Raw genomic sequence first — 21,536 nt, 5'->3', positions numbered from 1 at the left:
GGGGAATTACACACTAATTAATATAAATATGGTGTAAATATGCCGTATTAAGCCAAATGGCTACATTTCATCAGCGAACTGTGGGCACATTGAAGTCAACATTTTAAAGAAACAAAAACAAACAGCATCAAGTCACATTTAGGATATGGCATATTCAAAAATTGTCTAATATAAACCATTAAAAGCAGACACATCCACTAACAGCACACCTTGCAATTAGAACTTTGTAATAAAAGATTAAGAAATACAAAACTACAATTTTACATTGAAAGAATAGTAGTCAAGACAGTTTCATTTATGCAGTCCAATATCACATATTTGCTACGAGGGGCTTTGTAATCTGTACAGTGTACAACACTCTCTGCCCTTAGACCCTCAATTTTGGGAAAAACTCCCCCAAAAGCCCTTAAACAGGTGGGGGGTGGAAGAAACCTCAGGAAGGGAAGCAGAGGCGGGATGGCTCCTCCAGGATGTGCAATAGATGTATGTACAAAATAGACTAACACAAAAGAATTATATTTACAGTTAGGATAGCCAAATTAAATAAACACCTATATACATACAGAATAACACTAAGCACTCATGACACACATAAAAAAGTACACAAGGAAACCAGTATTAGACATAGCAGGTATGCAGATATGAAGTACACTATAATTCCATTATAAGTGATAATCATCTGCAGTTTCAAATATATCTATTATAGGTGTATATATATATATATATATATATATATATATATTTCAGTATATACATATTAGTTTATATTCAGCTGTTCTTAGTATATTTAATTGTCCTATTATTGTCCTATATTTTTATTTCTCGTATATTTTTATTGCATTTATGCATATTTTTACTGCATGTTAGTTTATTTTATTCTATTATCTTAATTTTATTTTATTATCTTTGTTTCTAACACGGCAATGCAAATTTCGTTGACATGTCCATGCTCAGTGACAATGAAGGCAATCTTGATATATATTTTGCTACCTGTGCATCAAAGTAAGACTAAATATTTTTAGTCCAACTTTATTTACAATTGCTAGAGTGGTGTCTGTTTATGTATACAATATAATAATATAATATAAAATAATATAAAGGTTTTAACTAAACTTCTTTTTAATGCAAATATGAATTTAAAAAAATCAATTGACAGCCGTTTTTGTGAGTCAGAGGGCTACAGAATAATAAAGAAGGGATTTTTATTTTATTATACTAACATGTTCATAAAAAAAATTTAGTAACGCATTGTAGACCCCAAATAACACGTTTTCTTAGCATACTACAGTATTAGTTGTAAATACTGTAATTAAAATATCTGTTTAAAAATGATTTTCAGAAGGAAAATACAAAACAGTTTCTGTTCTCTCAACACAGATCTCCTTGCTTCTACTCCTCAGCATTTTATTTGTCAGAAAATATGGTGGTTTTTCTAATGTGGTTTTTAATTCCTCCCTAATAAAGACAGTTGTATCATTAGTGGAGGGATGGGTGGGCCACATGTGACGTTTTTAAGGAGAAAAAAAAAAGGACCTCTGTGCGTCCCCCTAAAAACGCCCCTGTGGCTTGCGGAACCAATTAAATCCCCTGCTGTTGCGTGCATGCCAACATGAACACCGACATAAACACGCTCCATTGACAGGCGTCGCGTGGACCAACAGCTTCGCGTTTAAACGGGGTAACTATCCCAGAAAACACTCCGTTTCGGTGCCCACATTTACGACGTTGGGGGGTGGGGGGGGTTCTGTGCTCGGCGTTCATCCGGCTCGCTGCTAACCCACCTATATAAACAGGGCTGGAGTGCAAATGGCAGAGCAGGAGGAGCAGCGGCAGATAACCGTGCTGGACGCGCCGGTGCCCGGCCGGTCACAGACGGGGAGAGCGGTGGCTCTGGCGCGGCTACTACACCACGAATGTTCTCAACTCCTCCAGCTATACGTGAGTTATCAGCTTTCACACCCGTTCGGCGTTGTGACACACTCCCCTTCCCGTTACTTGTGGCTCGCTCTAACGCGAGCATGTTTTCGTGCCGAGGCAGCTAGCTACCTGTCGCATTTCACTTCTATTTTTAACTTTAGCCATAGATCCATTAACATTCGCCCCGGTGCGCACTGTGTTTTTGAAAGGGATGCTGTGGTGCAGAGTGTAATCACACTAAAAGACCCCTCCACCCCCACCCCCACCATCACCACCTCCCCTCCATTTTCCCTGGGGTGTCTAATGGATAGAGTGTATTGGATTTTTTTCCTGCTGTTATGTTTCTGTGCCTCATCTCGCTTTTAGAACACATTTAACTGATCAGTATGATCAATAACGCTGTCACTTAGTGTTAACTTTGCAACTGATGTAAAATACAATTAAAGGCGCAAGTGCAAGCCTTGTAGTGGAAGATATCTGCCTGCTTTGCACTCAGCCTCAAGAGAAATAAATCTGCCCCCCCTCGCCCTTTCAGAAGGAGAAGGAGACCTTCCTGTCGGACCACACCCCAGACGGCGGGCGCATCGTGTCCCTGTCCCCCGACTTGGAGGAGCCTAGCGCGGAGCGGCAGGTGCAGTTGCTGCATTCAGCTCTGCGGCAGTGCCTGGGGCTGATCCACTGTGTCATCCTGAAGGAAGAGGAGGAATGGGGTGAGCTGGAAGGCGACTACGAGACCATGAGGAAGAACGTCCGGCTCCGGCTGGAGCACTTGCTCCACAGCACCAAAGATCTGGCGGAGACCGAGGACACGACCCTGGAAGTCACCCCAGACCACCAGTGTAACGAGGTACAGCGTCTGTTGCATCTTCTCATGTAATTACAACCACGCACACAAAATGTATATATCTTTTATGCATCTTCTAGTAACACATGTACCAAACCATAATGTTCTTCTATTTACTTTCAGGTTGCATATTTTTAGGGGAAAAAAACAGAAATCTGCTACAAACTTTATCCCGATAAAGACCGCTTTTCTTCATCTCCCAGGTTTTCTCCCACTAACTGGCTAATTTAAATGTTTCCTATGTGATCAGCCAACTCAGACTTTGTGCATTATGCATGTTTAAAAAAATCTGATTTGACTTAGTGAACAAAGTATTGCATAGTTCCCATCAAAGAGGACAATCGAAGACAAAATGCCCCCATCATACTATCATACAGTTGGCCAAAGACGCCTGCTTTCCTTCGTGAAATTCAGTTTTCTCTCCTTCATGCGACAGTTATATGCATTTATTATATCACGACAAGAATAAGCTCATCTACATCAAATGTGTCATAGGCATTCAGCACAAAAAGACCCCACAAAGCAGGGGTTTTCCAAGCTGTGAACCCTCTTATGTCTTAATAACATAATTAAATGGAAGAGCCTCAGCAAGGGTGTGACTAAAGCCTGTATTACATGAATGATACCTTTATGTGGATATGACTAATGCTGGCAACAAAGATTCAAATCATTAACTTAATCACTTAGATGTCCGAGACAATCTTTTGAGTTTAAAGCTGCGCTGATCAATATTTTTATGTTAACAATGGATTAAATAACAAGTCAACAGAGAATTATCACCCAACTCTGAACCCCGCTCAGCTCCGCAGAGCACCTTTAAGCTCGTTGTTGTGGTTTTCCGATTTGTAACTTTGCAAAGCTAGCAACTAGCTGGTGAAAATAATAGAAGTTTAGCAGTTGAAGGTGGTGAGGACCAAAACTGAGCTGAAAGGAAAGTTAACATTTGTCCAAGTCGATACAAACACAACTGCAAATGGATGATGGTGTTGCTCTGTGTCTGCTGGAGATGTAACAAAGCAGCTGCTAATTTCACCACATTTTCAGTGATGTGTTAGCAGCTTGTTTCCATGCTTAAAAGATCAGTTATTGCAGGTTTAAATGCACTTATTTAAACTTTGATTTTGGAGCCAAATGCCCTTATTTTCGCCTAGAAAGGCAAAATAGTCTCTTAACTTGCTGCTGTCCTGCATATTGTTCTTCTTGCTTTAACATCCCTCTCTTAGACTTTTGACGCAGATTAATGAAATTGGACGGTTACTGGGAAAGTTTGAGCATCAACATAAACACAGTGTCTTATTATTTTGCGCTGTATGTGGATGTAAAGATGCTAACTTGCTCTCGTCTGTGTAGGAAACCGATGGCGCCGGGGGAGTTTTCGGCCTCAAAATGTGGACCTATCGAGTGCTGCTGGAGCTGATCCACTGGGCTGACCACGCTGCACAGACCCTCCACGTCTTACACAAAGAGAGGGGAGGAACAGAGGAGATCTGATTGTCTCTGTTTCAATCCAGCATCGTCTATGAATGAACTCACTCGACACTAACAGCCAGCTTTCCTGTTTATGTACTCCAAATTAATTATTAGGCGGTGTGGAATATACTCTGTGTACTATGCAGGTGAAAAATGTACCGCTTTAGTAAAATCACATCTAAGCTCCTTTAACAAAGCCCGGTAGACAGCTTTTCCCAGACGTTGGTATTTCCACAGCAAGTGCTAAAATGACCTCTAGTTTGCCACAGTTGCTATTTCCCTTGACAAAGAAGCGAGTGTAGACTTTCAACTGTATAAAGGTTGGTTTGCTTGTGAAGTGGCAGAGTTAGACTGTTTGAAAATCTCTTTTTTTTTTGTATACAGCGTGTAATTTATTTTATTTAAGTGGATTTAACTTTGATGACTAATTGTCTGCTGTTCGTAACACTCCAGAATCTACTAACTGCTAGAATGTAGCCAAAAATACATGACTGATAAACTGTGATTGACGTGCAGCTGAATCTGAAGCCGTTTGCTATTTGAACGGGTCACTTAGCTTTTAATGTACCACCTTATTAACACATGTAATCCAAATGATTCCTAATCAAATTCCACGTTCTTCACGTATAGAATGAGTGCTTGCGTTGATTATGGTTTGGCACCATCTGTGACGATGAAGTGCCATGTTTGCTGCTCTGGTCACCAAGTTCTCTCCTGATGTTGTACTTGAATGTGCTGCTACACCGCTCACAAGTTTGAACTTCAAGACGTGAGAAGTGGTTCTTGAATCTGTTCTGCCACGCCCTCCTTTGGGAGCAGAAAGAATGTTTGATTGGGAGCCCCTGTATTAGACTGATAGTTTACAGTAGGATTGTAGTGTCTGTAGCCACACACATCAAACACTCTGCACCACAGCGACTTCACTGTAGTATTAAATGCCTGATGCAGCAAAGACTGAGTGAATGAGCGGTGACTTCCAGACTTGCTCTAATGGTGAATTTCTTAATTCCATGCTTTTATCTCTGTGGTGAATAATGTGCATTGAAGATTAAAACTAGTGTTAACCCGTGTTTTGTTGACTTTAGCATCACTTTGTCATTGTTTTTTACACCCCAATGCTGTGTGTGTAATGATAATAATAGATGCAAAATCAAGCAATTTGTTTTGGTTTAATTATTAGGAAATGCTTCATTTTTCATTTCCCTAATGGGTTGAATTTCATGGGTTGAAACTGAGCAGTTATTTCATGAACTTTTCCCTATTATCAGAACCAAATTGCATAGTTCTTTCCAGGAAACTTCCTTGGCCATTATTAGAAAACTACAAATAATTACAGACACAAATTATGTTGTTTTTTTCTTTTTTCTCCCTGGAATTAATGGAACATGTAGAGTAGTATTGAAGTGGTAAGCCCTCCCTGGGCTTGCACATTTGTTAATGGCCAAGAAATACAGACCATAAAGAATACTTATTACACCAAATAAGAAAATATTTCATGTTAAATTATATGGGCTCCTTTTGTTTGCCAGCATGTCAAGACAAGGAAATGTACGTAATCCTGAACAGGGATTTTTCTTATCTTAGTGGTCAGTTAGGCTCAGTTCGCTCCTTGTTACACTTCTCTTATATACACATATATCTGGGATTTGGTAGGGCTTGTACTGTCAGTCACAGATACCAATATCCATTCTATTCAATCATGTTTTACACAGTGGTGAAAATAAAGTGTCCATTTATGTAAGTACTGAAGAACAATGGTGAGGCCCTTTAGTTGAGCATTTCCAGTTTATGCTGATTTATATTTCTTATCACATGTCAGAGGGAAATATTTTTACCGGACTTAATTGACTAGCTGTATATAAAGTAGCTAAAACTAGCTCTACCATGACCAGCTACAGCTATAAAATGCTACTGATGCTTTGATGCACCAGTATAAACAGCCTAATTATGCTATATATACCAACATGTTAGAGAGGATGTTTTTTCTGCAGAATATTCAGTTTTACTTTTGTACTTCAAGTACGTTCTGTTGAGAATATGTCTTTACCCAAGTAGGATTTATAATACAGGACTTACATTTATTTTTTGTGAGGGACTTCTGAAACATGTCAGCAGTTTAAAATCAACCAATCAAGCAATTCTCACAAAGTTAAGAAACGTTATTTAATCTCAGACGTTCAAACGATGTTTAGCATGTTCAGCTGAGGAAAGAGGGCCCAGTGTTCCTATAGGAGCCCAAAGAGAAGATCAGGGTTATCTAATGTCTATGTTGGCTTACAGGCCTTCTTTATTTCATTACACTGATTTGACTGCACTTCCACGCCTTACTGAACTGCTATAACACCTCTTTTCAATCAGCGCATCCACTTCCTTTCAATCTCGAGGTTTATAGGTCTTGATTTTCCTCTGAGGTGAGTGCACCCCATTTTACCATTAGAACCCCAAAGGATGTTGTGCACATGCGCGTTGTGCAATCTACCGGAGCGCGAGAGGTAGGGAAGGGAATCCTAATGGCGGAGACTGTACGGTCGCCTTTTGACTACCGGGAACCACCGACCCTCGACAGCGACGGGGATGGGAGCAAGCCGCCGCCGCCAAGGGGGTGAGTGAGCGGAGCGGGCCTCCGGTTTGTCGCCGCGCGGGGTTGTTTTCACCGGGGATTTGAGAGCAAAATGCCTGAGACGCACGCGCGGCGAGCGTGCACACTTGTTTAGTTAACGTTAGGAGCCTTTATTCGCGTGCATGATTTTAGCGTTATATTACAAAAAGCAGGGCAGGGGAAGTGTTTTTTTGTTCGGGTTTTGGTTGCAGCTGGTGGGTCCTGTTAGACTGCGCCTTCCCATGCCCGCCCCTGCTCGCCTTTAATCGCCAGCCTTTTATTTTTAATGTTTTGACGGGGCAGAAGTCTCAGCGTTAGCTGCTGGAAGCTAACGTGCTAGCCGTGGTTTAGCATAAATGTTAGCATGCGCCCAGCAGGAATCATCAGTTATGTTCGGTGGCCAGTGATCCGCTCTCTTGTCGATAAACCCCGTCACGTCAGATATCTTAGACTGCAGATCCCGGAACATAATATTCATCGAACCACCTATGCTGCTGTTATTATGCTCTTAACACTGCTTGACTGCTCAGCTGGTGCAGATCATGACTCGTGGCTTGTTTGGCTTTGAGTAAACAAAGTTGCTGACCATGAACAATATGCATCCGAAAACAGTTGACTGTCACCAGACTCAGTGAGTTAGGGACGCCTTGTTGTGCTGATTAGTCCTCTGTAAATGTATATATACAGTCTGGCGTGATTGGATAAAGGGGTGGGGCCATTTCCATTTGGATTAAAAATCATAATAAATGACCGAGATTGCTAAAAAAATCATTGCTTTAGCACTAACTGCCTGTTTACTGTAGATCTGCGTTTTTCAGTCATCATCCTCGATCACTGCATCAAATAAGGGACTGATTTACACCTGAACTTCCAGGTACACTTCCTGCAAGGACTCAAAGCCAGCATTGATTTAGTAGTAAAATATATTCCTAAATAATGGCAAGTTAAAGACAAGGATGGTGGTCAGCCTGCAATCCTTGCAGTGTCAACAGAATGCATTTTAAATGGGTTGTGATGAACTGACACCTGTGTGCCATCTTCACTCGAACAAAAACATTAATTAGTGATTGACAGATTGATTGATTGACAGAAAATATTTTGTCTAATGTTCTGATCATGTTTTTGGGTTGTGGGCTGTTGATTGGGCAATACGCACAGTTTAAAATAGTCTCTTTTGGCTCTTGGAAATTGCGATGAGTATTTTTAACACTATTGTCTGACATTTTATCAGCGAAACAGCAGCTAGATTAATTGTAACAGTAATCAACAGGCTGCTCCATGAAGAAATAAATTAGCACTGAAAATTAGAAGCTTAAATGTAGCTGATGTGTGTATGTCTGCTGCTTTTGTTGTAACATACTCTCTATACCCAAACCAGCAATATATGTAGGCTGTGCAGAAATGGTTTCAAACTGTCTTTGTTTTGATTGCTTGTCAAATCAAAGACATTAAAAATCTTCTTAAGTGGAAGAACAAGAAATACAGAGCTGTCACCGCTGGTGCCACCGTCACTAGTTAAGAAGTTCAAAGCCTTTTTGTTGTTGTGCATGAGTCACCCACCTCAAAGTCACGTGAACAGATACATGTCCTGCTTTGACATATGTATCACATGCTCAGCTCATTTCGGGTGCCCTCCATTCACATGTGTACAGGAGCACTCTCTGGAGTGCTGCTTTGTGAGAATGTATCATTATGCTAAATGAAGCCCTGGTTTTGTTTTAACAGCCGTGTGTGTGGGAGAAAAAGGAAGGGGACACCTGTGAAGGTGTGTGACCGAGCATATGTAACAGAAGATGAGGAGGAGGAGAGCATGTCAGAACACAGCTACAGCCCTGGTATATATAGAAACACACACACATACACACATACACACACACACACACACACACACACACACACACCTTTTGCCACCTGCTGTTTGTTTTTTTATTCACTCTGGTGCTTATGGAAAACAAGTGTACCATGTTGTAATTAGCAGTTTATTGTATTAAGGAGAGCCACCTTCCATCTTTCACATACAAGGCCTGTGGTTGGTGGTAAAGCAGTTAAGATGTGGTAGATTTAAACAGTCCACTCTGTCCCAGGTGATAGCCAGTATCCAGAGGGTGCAGAAGACCGCCTCCCTCCACCTGGCAGTCCATACTACCTGCCTGATCCCACTCAGCTCTGGTAAGGAGGACCCTCGCCATGGTAACTGTGCTCGGCTGCTTTGTTTCGGCTGGGTTTTTTTTTTTTAAGCTAATGACAGTTTATGTTTTCCAGTGTGCCGGAGTTGGGGGAGGAGGGCGCGAGTGGTGTTCGGGGACCAGTGCTCTTCCATCCGCCGCCCAACTGCCGCATTCGAGAAGTCCACTGTGGGACCCAGGTACGGTTGGTTGTCATAGCAATCCGAGACATTGCCAAAGGGGAGGAGATCACAGTGGACTACAGCCTGACAGACTGGGGCGAGAATGCAATGGTGAGCTACTATCTTGGTGGTAACTTGAATTAAATTGACAAGGAATGGTTAAAGGATAAGTTGGACAATGTTCTGTATTTTTCCTTATTCAACAAATCCCATGAAAAAATACAAAATTAATTAATCCTCCCAACAAGAGGATCTTGATTGTTGTCTATGTCACCAAAGCCTGATGTAGGTTATTCCTTTGTGCTACAGAGCTCCATAGATATCCAGAAACTAAAAACATCAATGAGCTATACTGTTGCACCGGATGACATGGTCCCTCATTACCATGAACGTGGGCAGTGCAGTTTATTTTCAGTCAGTCCCACATACACCATCCCGCGACTCACATGCACACCACAATTGCGAAAATAATCCTCAACAAATGTACTGTTTTACTCATGAAATCATGCATTGGTTGGGTTGTTGACATTTTATGCCTTTATTAGGTAAAAGAGGGAGAGAGAAGGGCAGCAAAGGTCCATGACCTGATTCGAAACCAGGGACACTCACCCTTAACTTTAAATCTTACAGATTTCCAGTCTTCCATAAGATTGGAGGATTTGGGGCTGAGAGCCACAGACAGCGTAGGGAAGCAGAAAGTTTGGTGAAATGGACTAACTTTTCTTTTTGTTATCCTCACCACGTCAACTTTAAATGTACGTAGATGCCAACGTACGTAGATGCTGTTAATACAGCTGCACATTTAGCTATCGTGGTTTGTTTTCATTTAAAATCTGTCTAACCAGGAGGAAGAGGGTGGCCCCCACCCACTGTCCCTCTCTGTTTCTGATTACCTTACCCCCTCCTGGTCATTATCACCGTCATCCTCCCCACTCACCCACTCTGAGCCCAGTGACTCAGACCGTGAGGAGGACGAAGAGGAGGAAGATGACGATGATGACGACGACGATGAAGAGGAGGAGATTGAGGAGATAAGGGGACGAATGCTTCGGCGCCGCAAGAAGCGCAAGCTGCCCGCGGTGGTCAATTCAAAGAAGAAAAGCACACCCGCCTCCTCCAGAGGACCGGGGCGTCCCTGCTCATCCTTTTCCCGCCCGGCACCTGTCGCACCACCAGCCAGATCCCAGTCCCAGCCCACAGTCGGCACCCTGGCACCGCCGACCACCAACATAAACAACAATATTAACATAAACATTGGCAGCTCCAGCGGTGCCACAGTGAGCCGGCGGCAGCACTGCCCGTACTGCGGACGCCACTATCGCTCTCTGGCACGCCACCTGGAGAAGCACCACGCCAACCAGCCAGAGGTCCGAACAGCCATGGAGCTGGCACACCTGCACACACACAGCTCTTCAAATGGCAGCGCCGCACACCCTCACCCCTCGTCGTCCTCCACCACCTCCGCTCCGCACAGTCATTCCTTTGCTGTCCCTCAGCCTTCGGCCTCCAACCCTGCCCCACCGTCCCTCTTCTCCAGGGAAAGGGAATCACCAGCGACACGCTCGAGCACTGGTGCCGTTTCCTTCTCTCTCTCACTTTCACCGCCACCTTCGGCTCAGTCTGCAGCCACCAAGAAGGGGCCTAGCTTACCGCCGCCCACCACAAAACACCCCACACCCCCGATGGTGTCACGAGTAAAGAGTCCGTCCCCACCTCCCCCATCTACACCCAGAAGGGGTCGGAGGATGAAGAAAGAAAAGCATGAAGAGCCGCAAAAGGTGGAGGTGGAGAGCTCGAGAAGTCAAGAGGAGCTGGTTCCACCTCCAACTCCAGAGCCAGATGTAGATCCAGATGAGGATCTGGAGCTGAGTGGAGAAGGAGAGGATGATGCACCAGAGGAGAAGAATGGAGAGATTGTAAGGTGTGGTCAGATTATTGTCTTTATCTTTGCACTGCTGTCTCTGAAACCCTTTGTTGTCTTAGTACCAATTATTTTGGCCTACGAAATCCATTTAAAATGTTTTCCAGATTCTGTTCCACGTTTTCTGTTTTAGTATTTCTGAATGCTGTGTTTAACAATTTAAACACATTTTAGTGCTGTGAAAAAGGCCAATAAGTATTTTATAGTTGATTCTGATTTTATTTTCTGTCTGTGTTTTCTGCATGGCAGAAATCATACGGCGCTATAATTAGATATTTGTTGGGGATGTTTTGGGTATTTGGTGGTGCTTTGTGAATTCAACTGCTGTTTTAAAGTATTTTCCTCTCTTTTGTTTCCAACACACACAGGCATCACATGTCTCCGCTGCTCTCGTCGCTCTCCTGTTTGGTCCTCTACCTCCGCCGCCAGCAGCACTCCTCTTTCCTGTCTTTAACCCGTTCTCCTCACTCCGCCGAGGCCTGGCGCCTGCTCTGCCATTCCAGCCTCTCTCTGCTCATCCTCTACAACCGCCACCGGGAGTGCGAGGTGGCCAAGCTCACCATCCAGGACTACCGCAACCGAATCACCCCCCAGGCCAGCTCCAGCAACAGCTCCCCCACTGGCATGGAAGCCCTCCTGTCCCCCTTTGAGCGCCAGGTCCTCTGTCACCTCCCACGCGCTGGTGTTTTGGGCAAGCGTGGCCGCATCCAGCCGCTTATTTTCCCGCCACACTGTGAGTCCTGCCTGGACCTATTACTTCAAACCAGCCCCAACGTGGGTGTGGACCCAGAGAGCCCCTATGTCTTCTCTCGGCCCTACCACTCTCCTGCCACCCCGCTCCGGGGCACAGACCTTCTGAGAAACCTGGCACGAGCCAGTGGGGCCAAGAACCCCGGAGCACTGACAGCGACACGTGTGCGGCGGCAGGTAGCAATACTCACTCAGCTTCTACTGTTAGAGGAGGGTGAGGGCCAGGGTGGAGCTACCAAACGGCTGGAGGACTTCCTGGAACGAGAGTACCATGTGACCCAGAACTGCTCCGCAATCCTGCGGGATCCAGCTCTGATGGGTCGTGTGGGTCGTGTTGTTCTTTATGGCGAGAGAGAGGGCGTGCTTTTCCGAGGGATGAGCCTGCAGCACATCTGCCTCGAGTTGGATGGTAAGGAGTTACATTCTGCATTTTACTGTCTTCAGTAGAAGATTGTGAGGTCACTTGGGCCCAGCATCAGGTATTTCAGGCATGCAGTGCTCAATTCAGTGCAAATTCTGCTTCTAAGAACCTTTTTAAGGTTCAACTCCCGGCATCTGCTTTGAATAAGACAAAATGCCGACATACTCTGTGTTTTCATTTTAATGGAAAGAACACAATTTTTGAAGTGGAGCTATTGATTTGTATTGGACTCTAACAAGAGTGTAAGCCTTTTAAATTTCTATAAAGGGGTCAAATAAAAAGCAAAGTGTTGCATAAAATGTGGTTCAAGAATCCAGAGGTCTAATTGAATGCAGCTTCATTTAAGGTAGAAAATAGTAAAATGTTAACCGCAAGGTTTGTGGATTTTCTCCACTTGATCAGGACATTTTTCAGTGTTTTCAGAAACAGAAATCTCAGTAGCAGATATGTCAAAGCCTATTCAAAATAAACCAGTTAAACCAGAAGTTATTGCTGGAGACCAATAGGGCTATGTAGGCAAATGACTGTGAAAATGTTTGTGTTTTGGGTTTTTTTTTGTGCGTGTGCGTGTGTGAGTGTGCATGTGATATTAGTGATATTAGTCCCCTGGGAATCGGCATAATGGTGATGGTCTTATTAAAAAAAATTTTTTTTAATTAATATCTGTTTCTTATTGTCAGACAACTGAACGAGTATGAAATTTGATCGCGACTCATAATATGTGGAACAGCAGTCAACAGCTGTGCTGTGAAAGCGGCTGCATTGACGTTTAAAATGAGTGGTGACAGACAACAAAAGGTTGTCATCTTCAAGTACAGACGCAGAGCATCTGTTTCTTGATCTAAACGAGCTACAGATGTGTGTTCGTGCTTGCAACACATGCAGAAAGTGGGGGAAGTGACTCTAAACTGCAATTAATGTGTCTGCTGAGGACCAGACACTCAGCTTCTGAAACATTGATGTTTATATGATGTCTTGATATCATATCCGGAGGATAATGTCAGTAAATTTTAGTAAAACTACAAGTATTCTGTGTTTTTGCGCTGCACGAAACACAGACATGAGGTCCCCTGGTTATATTGTTTCCATGCCAGTAGAACGTAGACACCATTTAATGGCTGCACCATTATGATATAGAGAAATTCTAGATAATTTTTTTTAACTGAAAAAACTTGACATCCACACATATGTTATCATGAATCTGCCAAAGTTCTGTTACTGCTGATTAAGAAGGTTGAAGGCCAACATCTTGCAGGCATATTTTACTAGTATGCACCATTTCCTTTAAGAACTTTATCAGGTAACAGTACGGCAGTTGATCCCTTTTCTTAAAATATTAAGTTATTTGTTCATTATTTGATTTGTGAACCCTCTGTTTTATCTCTGTCCTACAGTAATGTCTGGCAACTCAGGAGACTCCTTTTCAGACGATTCAGAGGCAGAGGAAGACAAGGAGGAAGTGAAGGAGAAAGCTGAGGTGATGGTGAAGAAGAAAGGACCAGGGCGACCACCACGGAAGAAGAGAGCACCCAATCCGTCTCCGGTCAGCCCGTCGATAGCCAATGTTCATAAGAGGAGATGTATTCCACCCAAATCAGGTAACATCTGCCAGTCAAGCTTCAGTCACATCCGTATTAGTTCGACCCCATGCATTCTACTTCCATTCATTTACTCTTCTATCTCACAGGGAAGCGCGGTGTGCTGAAGCGTCCCTGGTCAGAGGCGGAGCGTGTAGCAGTGGAGACTCACCTGAAGAGAAACCTCATGGAGCTGCGAGTCCCGGCGAAGGCGGACTGCGAGCGCTGCCTCGAACTCTGCCCTCTGCTGGTGAGCAACCAGCGAGACTGGAGGGCCATCAAGTTTTACGTCCACAACCGCATCCAGCTGCTGAAGAAGCAGGGCAGGAGGGAAAGCGCTGCCTCGGTCTGCTAGAGCAAAACTCAGACATGGCAGAGGACGCCTACCATAATGTACAAACCACCAGCAATCATAAAGAAGAGAAAAGGTCTTGGGTCATGGTGGAGTGCAGCTTCTCTTCTTCTTTTCTTTTATGCGGTGCGGTACCCGAAGTTAGGCGCATGCCCAGTCTCATCACCCTGGTCATATGCGAGTAGTGTAATAAACTGACTAAGCTAAGAAAACAGATGGGTTAAGCATCATTCATCCTCAGCGTTCGGGATGCCCAGTGTCTGTTTTCCAGATGTATTTTCAAACAGATGTACTTTAAAGCGTGAATATGAGTTCAGACACAGTGAATGCTTCTTTTCTTTTTTTTAAAGATTATTTTTCATGTCATCTTTACTTTGTTAGATAGTTGACAGGGGAGAGCAGTAGGAGATACAGGAGAGAAGAGGTGACGTGCAACAAAGGAGGTTGCTGTAGGCAAATTAGACCACCAGGACATGCAACAGAGAATGATCCTTGGTCTATTGTTTGCTTCCACTGAAGGCTGATGACCAAACATGAATGTGTAAAGCTTTGGCGGAAGAAACCAACGGTTCTGATCTTTAAAAACCCCCACAGACAGACTGCATGTCTTCAGGACTGAGACATGTATGAACTTGTATAGTTTGTGTTTGATATTGACTGGCATCGTACCCCCAACCCATGTCCCCCAACTGACGAGTGTATTAAAAGTATTCTTCGTGTTGGACCATGATGCACCTGTGAAGTGGTTCTTACATACCCCTCATACCATGATCATAGTCAGACTGTTATGTATCAAGGCACGCCTACTTGAATTCATGCGTATCAGAATAAAAAAAAAAATTATTACATATGGTCTTATTCACAATGTAAATACTTCCTAATCTATGAAAAGTATACAGTAGTGTTGACAAAGTTAGTATTGTGTTATGGTGTATATACTGTAAATACTACCTGTACTTATTAAAGTGTATGACATTTTGCTGTGTTTTCTTAAACTGGATTGTAAAGTGAGTTTTACATTGTGGATGCAGAGTGACACGAAGAAAATAGAAATGAAAAATAAATACAGGATCCAATACTGATTGAGTTTATTGAAAAAGCTGACTGATTTATTGATTTATTTTTTTTTTTTACATGCTAACGGCAACATTCATTGGAAATACATGGACAAAAATACAAATGCCATTCTGTACAACAAAGTACCACATTCAAATACAACCCATTAACTCAGGTTGAAAGTAGAGCTGTCGAGCATATAAAATGCATTTGCAACTTAATCATTACTAGTGCTTGATTTGAGTTAATTTTCCCTTTTCTAGGTCAGTTTGTAAGTAATTGGTGCAATAGAGAGGTTTAACACGGCAGCTAGCAATATGTCATCATAACACTAAGTCTGTTGAAGGCACATACTACTTAAAACGTCGGAAAATCCATTCCATATTTCACGTGGAGCCTGCAATCAATGAAGAGAGGGTTCATGTTAGCTGCCATGTCCTGAATATGCTTCAGTCCACCAGTGGTCCCCAATGCAAGACTAGTAAGATTAAAGATAGCTGAAACCAGCTTCTTCAGCGTCTGATAGTTAAAGTAGTTTCACAACCTTTGGAACCAAAATGAGCACATTAGTTATATTTAACAGCATGGTTACAAGACTAAACTCTCTGAAAGGCAAGAAAATACTACTTACGAATCACGAACTATTTCTAAGGCAGACATTGAGCATACTGTAAATAATGATAACGTCATATCTTATTACTGTGAAATACATGTCAGTATATATTTACTAATTGTGTATAAAGGTAGAGCACCATATAAATTAAACATGGTTTCGCGTAGAAAACAATATAAAGTAAGCTTACAGATAACAGCAACACTTTGTTATTAAAAAGAAGTGCTGATCAGTCAGTTTCAAACACTGCAGAATTAAATTGTGTGGAAATACTATAGTGACATGCAGCTTGCCAAAGATGAGAGGACTGCACTATCAATTAGGAGTGGTCACATCGAGAAGCACACATTTTAAACAAGCACACAAAGGTCCCCGAACTAGAGACATTACAAACGCAGTGTATGTATGTGTCTTAACAACTAGGCTATCAGGAGAACACAGACAATTTCAGTCATAACTTTAGGAAATATGCCTATTTCTTTCTTTTGTGGAATGTTAAATGGAAAGATTGATACCAAAAACGAAGCCACAGCCAACAGGGGATTATCTTAGCTTAGCACAAAGACTGGAAACGGGGCAAAACAGCTAGCCTGGCTTTGTATGAAGGTAACAAAATCCACCAACCAGCACCACTAAAGCTCACTAACTATGTATAGTTTGTTAATTTGAATGAAAATTGAAGTGGTAAAATGACAACTAGCTGTTATAATTTCTTGGATTCATCCTGCAAACAGCTAACTGTTATTTTTACACTTGGGTTTTCTTACAGATTAAACATTAAGACTGAGCCAGGCCATCTGTTTTCCCTTTTCCAGTGTTTATGCTAAGCTAAGCTAACCCTACCGACACATTTATCGCACAGATGTGTGAGTGGTATCAATCTTCTAATCTGACTCTCTTCATGAAAGCTAATAAGCGGATTTTCCCAAATTGTCATTTACACACCAATGCCACAAAGTACATACTCAAAATTTACAATGGAGCTAAATCGTCAGATTTTACAATTTCAACAATTAAACAATTATTACGAGCTTCACAAAATCAGTACCTAATGTATATTTATTCCTACAGTAAGATCTCTCTATGAAGGTTAGTTCATGCTTGTCCCATGCAGAGCTGGTCTGCAGGTTGAGCTAGTGTGACTTTCAACATCTCAGCTTTAACATGACCTCTTTACAAATGTTGGGTGATCACACATTTCAGGCATCAACATATGTTCTTGAACTGAATAAAACCATAACGTAAAACCATTTAAGCTCGGTTCCATTCTGTTTTTGTATCCCCTCTTTCCAGTCAACACAGGATCCGTGTACAGAAAAATGTTTTCATTGTGCTTTGTTAAAGCAGTTGTTACTGATGATATTAAGATTCAGTCCCTCATGCTGTTAAATCTACAGATGTCTCCCTGTCACTGCACTGGCCCTGTTCTGTCCTGTGCTGTAATATCCCCATAGGTGCTTTGTCACCTTTACCAGGATTGAAAAATGGAAAGACTTCACCTGTGAACGTAGCCGTTAAACTGCCAATGAGGCTCTTATCTTCCACATCATAAAAGGAAAGCTCTCCACTGTCGTAATTCAAATGCACACCGACCGTCTGTGGTCTGGAACGGACAGGCAGTGAAACTCTTGGTTCTGTGCTAAACTGAAAGCGATCTGCTCTGTCGGAGGAAGAGGACAGGAACCAGAAACCATTAGATGCAGTCGGAGTCAAATCTGACTTCGGAGGGATGACAGCTGCACTTGTAACTCCTGCCCACCAGGACTGTTTGAGGCCTATCTGAATGTTTCCCATAGAAACCTCCCAGTAGTGTTGTCCAGAGGAGAAGCCAGGTGTTCCTTTGATAGCTGTGAGACAGGTAACCTGTTGTCCATCAGGAAATGTACAGTTGGCATCTCTTATTTTATGATCCTTGATTGCGAGATATGGATTTCCTGCGTCCTCAAGTTTAACATTTACTGTTGAAAATCAAAAACAAAAAATTGGATGAAATCAGAAAAAGTCAGGTCTGAGAGATACTGAAGGAAATTATTGTTTACAATAAAATAAGTGATTACCATAATGCTCCTTAGCTGTTGACAGATCGTTTGGCTGGCTCACTTCTATAGATAATAAGTAAAAAAATGTTTTTACACCAAGAGAATTATCTGACTTTCACTTTATGAACAGTGACAGCATGGCTTCTCACCTTTTGGTAAAAGTTTCTCATCCTCTGCGAGGAAAAAACAAACACAGTTAACCCATGGATTCTGTCCTTTGACACATTTTACACACTTCACACACCTGATGCTCTTTATTCAACAGCTGTATAATATCTTCTGTGGCTCTCGACGAGGGAGCTTTCCAAAAATTGGAAAAAATCACTTTGATGATTGATTATTTTGGGAAATGTAGTGGTTTTTGGTGCTTGACTCACAGAAGGTGCTTTACAGCAGTGCTGAATACGCAAAGCTAATACACAATCCCTGCAGTACCACCAATTTACCAAGTCCTTCTTACCTGCAGCGTGGTCAGGTTCTGCTTTGCTTTTCTTCACTGAAACATAAAAGAACATTTTCAGAATTTAATCAAACATATATGTTTATTTCCAAAAAATATTTAACAAGCATGTATTTACCTACATTTTACGTACATTTACCTCTCTTTCTGAAGTACAGCCATCCAAGAGCAGCTAATGTGGCTATGAGGAGGAGAGCGAAGGCCAGCCATCCAGCCGATGAGGATCCAGACACTAAATAAAAGAAATCTTGGATTTTTGTGTGTTGTTCTAAATGAAAAAGAACAAAGAAACTTTTGCACATATGCAAACACTTCTCTTTACCTTGTTTACCAGGTTGAGGAGGGCTAGGTGGCAGGTGCACTCGTGCCTCCTTTGCCTCTTCATCAGAGAGACCAACTGAGCAGGAAACCTCAGAAGAGCTGGAGACAAGAAGCCAGCTGTGGACTGACCAAAGACCAGAGGACCCTTTGCTGAAGTTCAGTCTTTTTGGGGCCAGAGCCTGACTTTGATTAGACCAGCGCAGACGCGGCTTTGGAAACCAGCCCTCAGACTCACAGCTCACATTCACCATGTTTTCTTCTTTCCACACTGCTGACAGAAGCAGAGGGCTTCCGGTTTCTAGGCAGAGGGTTTGAGAAGGACGATGAAAAACACAGATGTTAAAGTGATGATTTTTTTTTAACCATCCTATATTATTGTGTGTGTTTTCTCCACTTTCATGATATTCACCTGTCACAATGAGGCTGACATATGCTTTGTCATGACCCCGATCGCTGCTCACGTAACAAGTGTAAACTCCTGCATCCTCAAGTGTGGCATTTACCAGCTGCAGGCTCACATCACCTGCCGCCAGCCCGCCAGACGCTGCATCCTTTAAGCCAAACGAGAGTCGGCCCGCATATGAAGCTTCCTGAGATCCATACTCAAACTTCTTCTCCCGGTAAAGCATGATCAGGGAATCAAATTCATGGTACCAATGCACCTCCAGACTCTCTGCACTTTGTGGTGGAATGAGCCAGCATGGTAATGTGGCTGTTTGGCCGCGGTGCACTGAGACATTGGACTTGACCACAACCACAAAGTTGTCTGAAACTGAAACAGGAAACAGTATTGTTGTCTGTCAAGTTTGTGTTTTTGTAATTTTTTGATGTTTTCTGATAATAATTGTCTGAAGTGCCACTTAGAACTGAAGTACTATGTGAAAATGAATTAGCTGTAGTGTATACCAAAGGTCCCCAACCAGTAGGGGGCGACAAAGCTTCATATGGGGTCACGAGCAATTTCTTTAAGAAATATATACAGTAGTCCTCTAATTGCGCATTTCATTCATTTCTAAAGGAAAAAGGTTAGCAGCCACTGGTGTACACTACAGCATGTTTATAACCGATGTTGAATCATGTTGTGATCAGTGAGGGCGTACAGTGTTTCTATGCAAATTAAGGCTTCATGTAGTCAAGTGGAAAAAGCTTGTAGGTTTAGAACAAAAAAAAGCAACAATAAAAAGTGAATAAACAGTGACCTGATAAATAAAAAGCTACGAATGGAGAGTAATACATGGTAAAAAGAGAAGGAGGAGGAAAATCACACCATTGAAACGTGATGTAGAAGAAACAGACTTACTGGGAGCAGCACCGCACATTGACGCACCCAGAGCGACCACGAGGCACACACGCACAGCCAGTGACCCTGTGAGATGGGAGGAATAGAAACTATATATGTTTATATATGATCATTTATAACGTAAGGAAAGGCACAGAATAGGTCCTCAGCCAACAAACAGGGGTAAAAAAAAAAAAAACAGGAGGGAGAGCGTCCTCTAAACAGAAGGGCTTTGAGTTGATCCTTGGACTCGGCAGTAAACTGGGGCAAGACACTGAACCCCAAATGGCCCCCGATGATCTTGTCTTTGTTAGGTCTAATTTTTAATAAGCCGCCAGTTATAAAGCAGAAAAAAGCACATCTCCACAACTGAAGTCAATACTCTAAAAACAACAGGATAAACGCATCATCTTTCGCCATTGATTTATCGTGCAAATTCAAAGGTCGGCCTACCCATTATACCGCAATCCAAGGCGAAAAAGTCCGTCATGCAACTCCTCCTAGGACGTAATTCACGCTTAGATGTACAGATTTGAAGTCAGCTTCGGATTTTAAGTGTATTTCCTCGTCGATCTGCAGTAATGGAAAAAAAACCGCATTGTTGTTTAATAAAGGATTCAGTTTCACTTTCACTTTGTAATACAGTTGGAATACGGTGGAGGCGAGGAAGGGGAGGAGACATGGGGGCAGGTGGGAGGAACACTGCTCTGTGAACAGTTACCTGCTGTAACTCACCTAGTAGAAAGTTTGTCCTCAAATTGTTCATTTCCTGGGTGGCTTAAATAGACCTCCATATGTGAGTTAATGGAATTTTCTTTTTCAAAGTTGAATACAAAATGATGTTTGAAATTCAGTTCATGTTTTCATGCTCCCCTCAGGAAGATTTTTCATCTAGCGCCACCGTGAGGTCAGAATTTGTCTAATAGCCTACTCTGGTTTATAGACTGAGGTGTATTTAACTCATGAAGTTCAGTGTCCTTGTCATTGGATGTTCTGCTCAGCCTGTGAAAACAACTCTGACTCAAGAGGACCATTTCCAAAGTTTGAGAAAATGACCCTGATGATGTTGTCAGGTAAATTGCCTGTAGCAGTTATAGGATTAGCTGTTATAGATAATGTTATAGATAATCAGTTTTTAGTTTATCATATCTAGCACCACCATGGATGTGAGGAGTACATTTATACGCTAAAATATCCTGTTTTTTATTAATTTGGTCAAACAGATGTGCCAGAGGTTTCAAAGAGGGATGGGAGTGTTTATGTTGGTTGTGAACTCTCACGTGAACCCTCCGTCAAGAAGAACGGCAAACGCCAGAAGCAGCCTGGATGTTATGAGATATTATCTTCAAAATAAATGTATTTAGTTGGTCACGGTTGAAAAAATGAACAATTAGACTCTTCAGTATTCATATTAACAGGTTTGTTTAGGTTTTATCGTTAAGAAATTAAAGGCCCACTGAGAAAATAAACAAAAAACAGTTTAAATATATTCTCATTTACACAGATTTTGAAAAGTTTAACCGGAAGTTACCTTTTTAACGCTGTTTGATTTGACAGCAGTGAAGTCTCG

At 42.3% G+C, this 21,536-nt stretch overlaps 2 protein-coding genes across 3 annotated transcripts; one reads left to right on the top strand and one right to left on the bottom strand.

Annotated features, from left to right (window-relative positions):
* Positions 1 to 6,724: 6,724 nt before the first annotated feature.
* Positions 6,725 to 15,279, top strand: LOC121626548. The gene is made up of 8 exons (XM_041965122.1): positions 6,725 to 6,833; positions 8,556 to 8,665; positions 8,915 to 8,999; positions 9,093 to 9,288; positions 10,023 to 11,098; positions 11,467 to 12,257; positions 13,664 to 13,867; positions 13,957 to 15,279. Exons 1-8 carry the CDS (start codon positions 6,742 to 6,744, stop codon positions 14,199 to 14,201), a joined length of 2,799 nt encoding a protein of 932 aa, XP_041821056.1. The 5' UTR covers positions 6,725 to 6,741; the 3' UTR covers positions 14,202 to 15,279.
* A 1-nt stretch (position 15,280) lies between these two features.
* On the bottom strand, positions 15,281 to 20,590 carry LOC121626549 (butyrophilin-like protein 3). 2 transcript variants are annotated; one of them, XM_041965123.1, is made up of 9 exons: positions 20,420 to 20,590; positions 19,988 to 20,053; positions 19,097 to 19,459; positions 18,689 to 18,985; positions 18,500 to 18,598; positions 18,367 to 18,402; positions 18,056 to 18,079; positions 17,925 to 17,969; positions 15,281 to 17,825 (listed from the first exon to the last, which is right to left on the bottom strand). In XM_041965123.1, exons 1-9 carry the CDS (start codon positions 20,454 to 20,456, stop codon positions 17,245 to 17,247), a joined length of 1,548 nt encoding a protein of 515 aa, XP_041821057.1. In that variant the 5' UTR covers positions 20,457 to 20,590; the 3' UTR covers positions 15,281 to 17,244. The 2 variants fall into 2 exon arrangements, with proteins under 2 accessions (XP_041821057.1, XP_041821058.1); XM_041965124.1 differs by having other exon boundaries at positions 18,506 to 18,598.
* Positions 20,591 to 21,536: the final 946 nt, after the last annotated feature.

Source organism: Chelmon rostratus, chromosome 23 (genome assembly GCF_017976325.1).
Source record: "Chelmon rostratus isolate fCheRos1 chromosome 23, fCheRos1.pri, whole genome shotgun sequence".
Lineage (NCBI taxonomy): Eukaryota > Metazoa > Chordata > Actinopteri > Chaetodontiformes > Chaetodontidae > Chelmon > Chelmon rostratus.
The sequence above is the reverse complement of the archived record's forward strand: the minus strand, read 5'-3'. Positions and strand labels throughout refer to the sequence as shown.

Coding starts and splice junctions, on each gene's coding strand:
- LOC121626548 (XM_041965122.1), top strand. CDS start 6,742: ATGGCGGAGACTGTACGGTCGCCTTTTGACTACCGGGAACCACCGACC. Junction 8,666..8,914: donor AGAACACAGCTACAGCCCTG/GTATATATAGAA, acceptor ACTCTGTCCCAG/GTGATAGCCAGTATCCAGAG. Junction 12,258..13,663: donor CATCTGCCTCGAGTTGGATG/GTAAGGAGTTAC, acceptor TCTGTCCTACAG/TAATGTCTGGCAACTCAGGA.
- LOC121626549 (XM_041965123.1), bottom strand. CDS start 20,456: ATGACGGACTTTTTCGCCTTGGATTGCGGTATAATGG. Junction 18,403..18,499: donor CTTCAGAAAGAGAGGTAAAT/GTACGTAAAATG, acceptor TTTATGTTTCAG/TGAAGAAAAGCAAAGCAGAA. Junction 18,080..18,366: donor AGAACCTGACCACGCTGCAG/GTAAGAAGGACT, acceptor TTTTCCTCGCAG/AGGATGAGAAACTTTTACCA.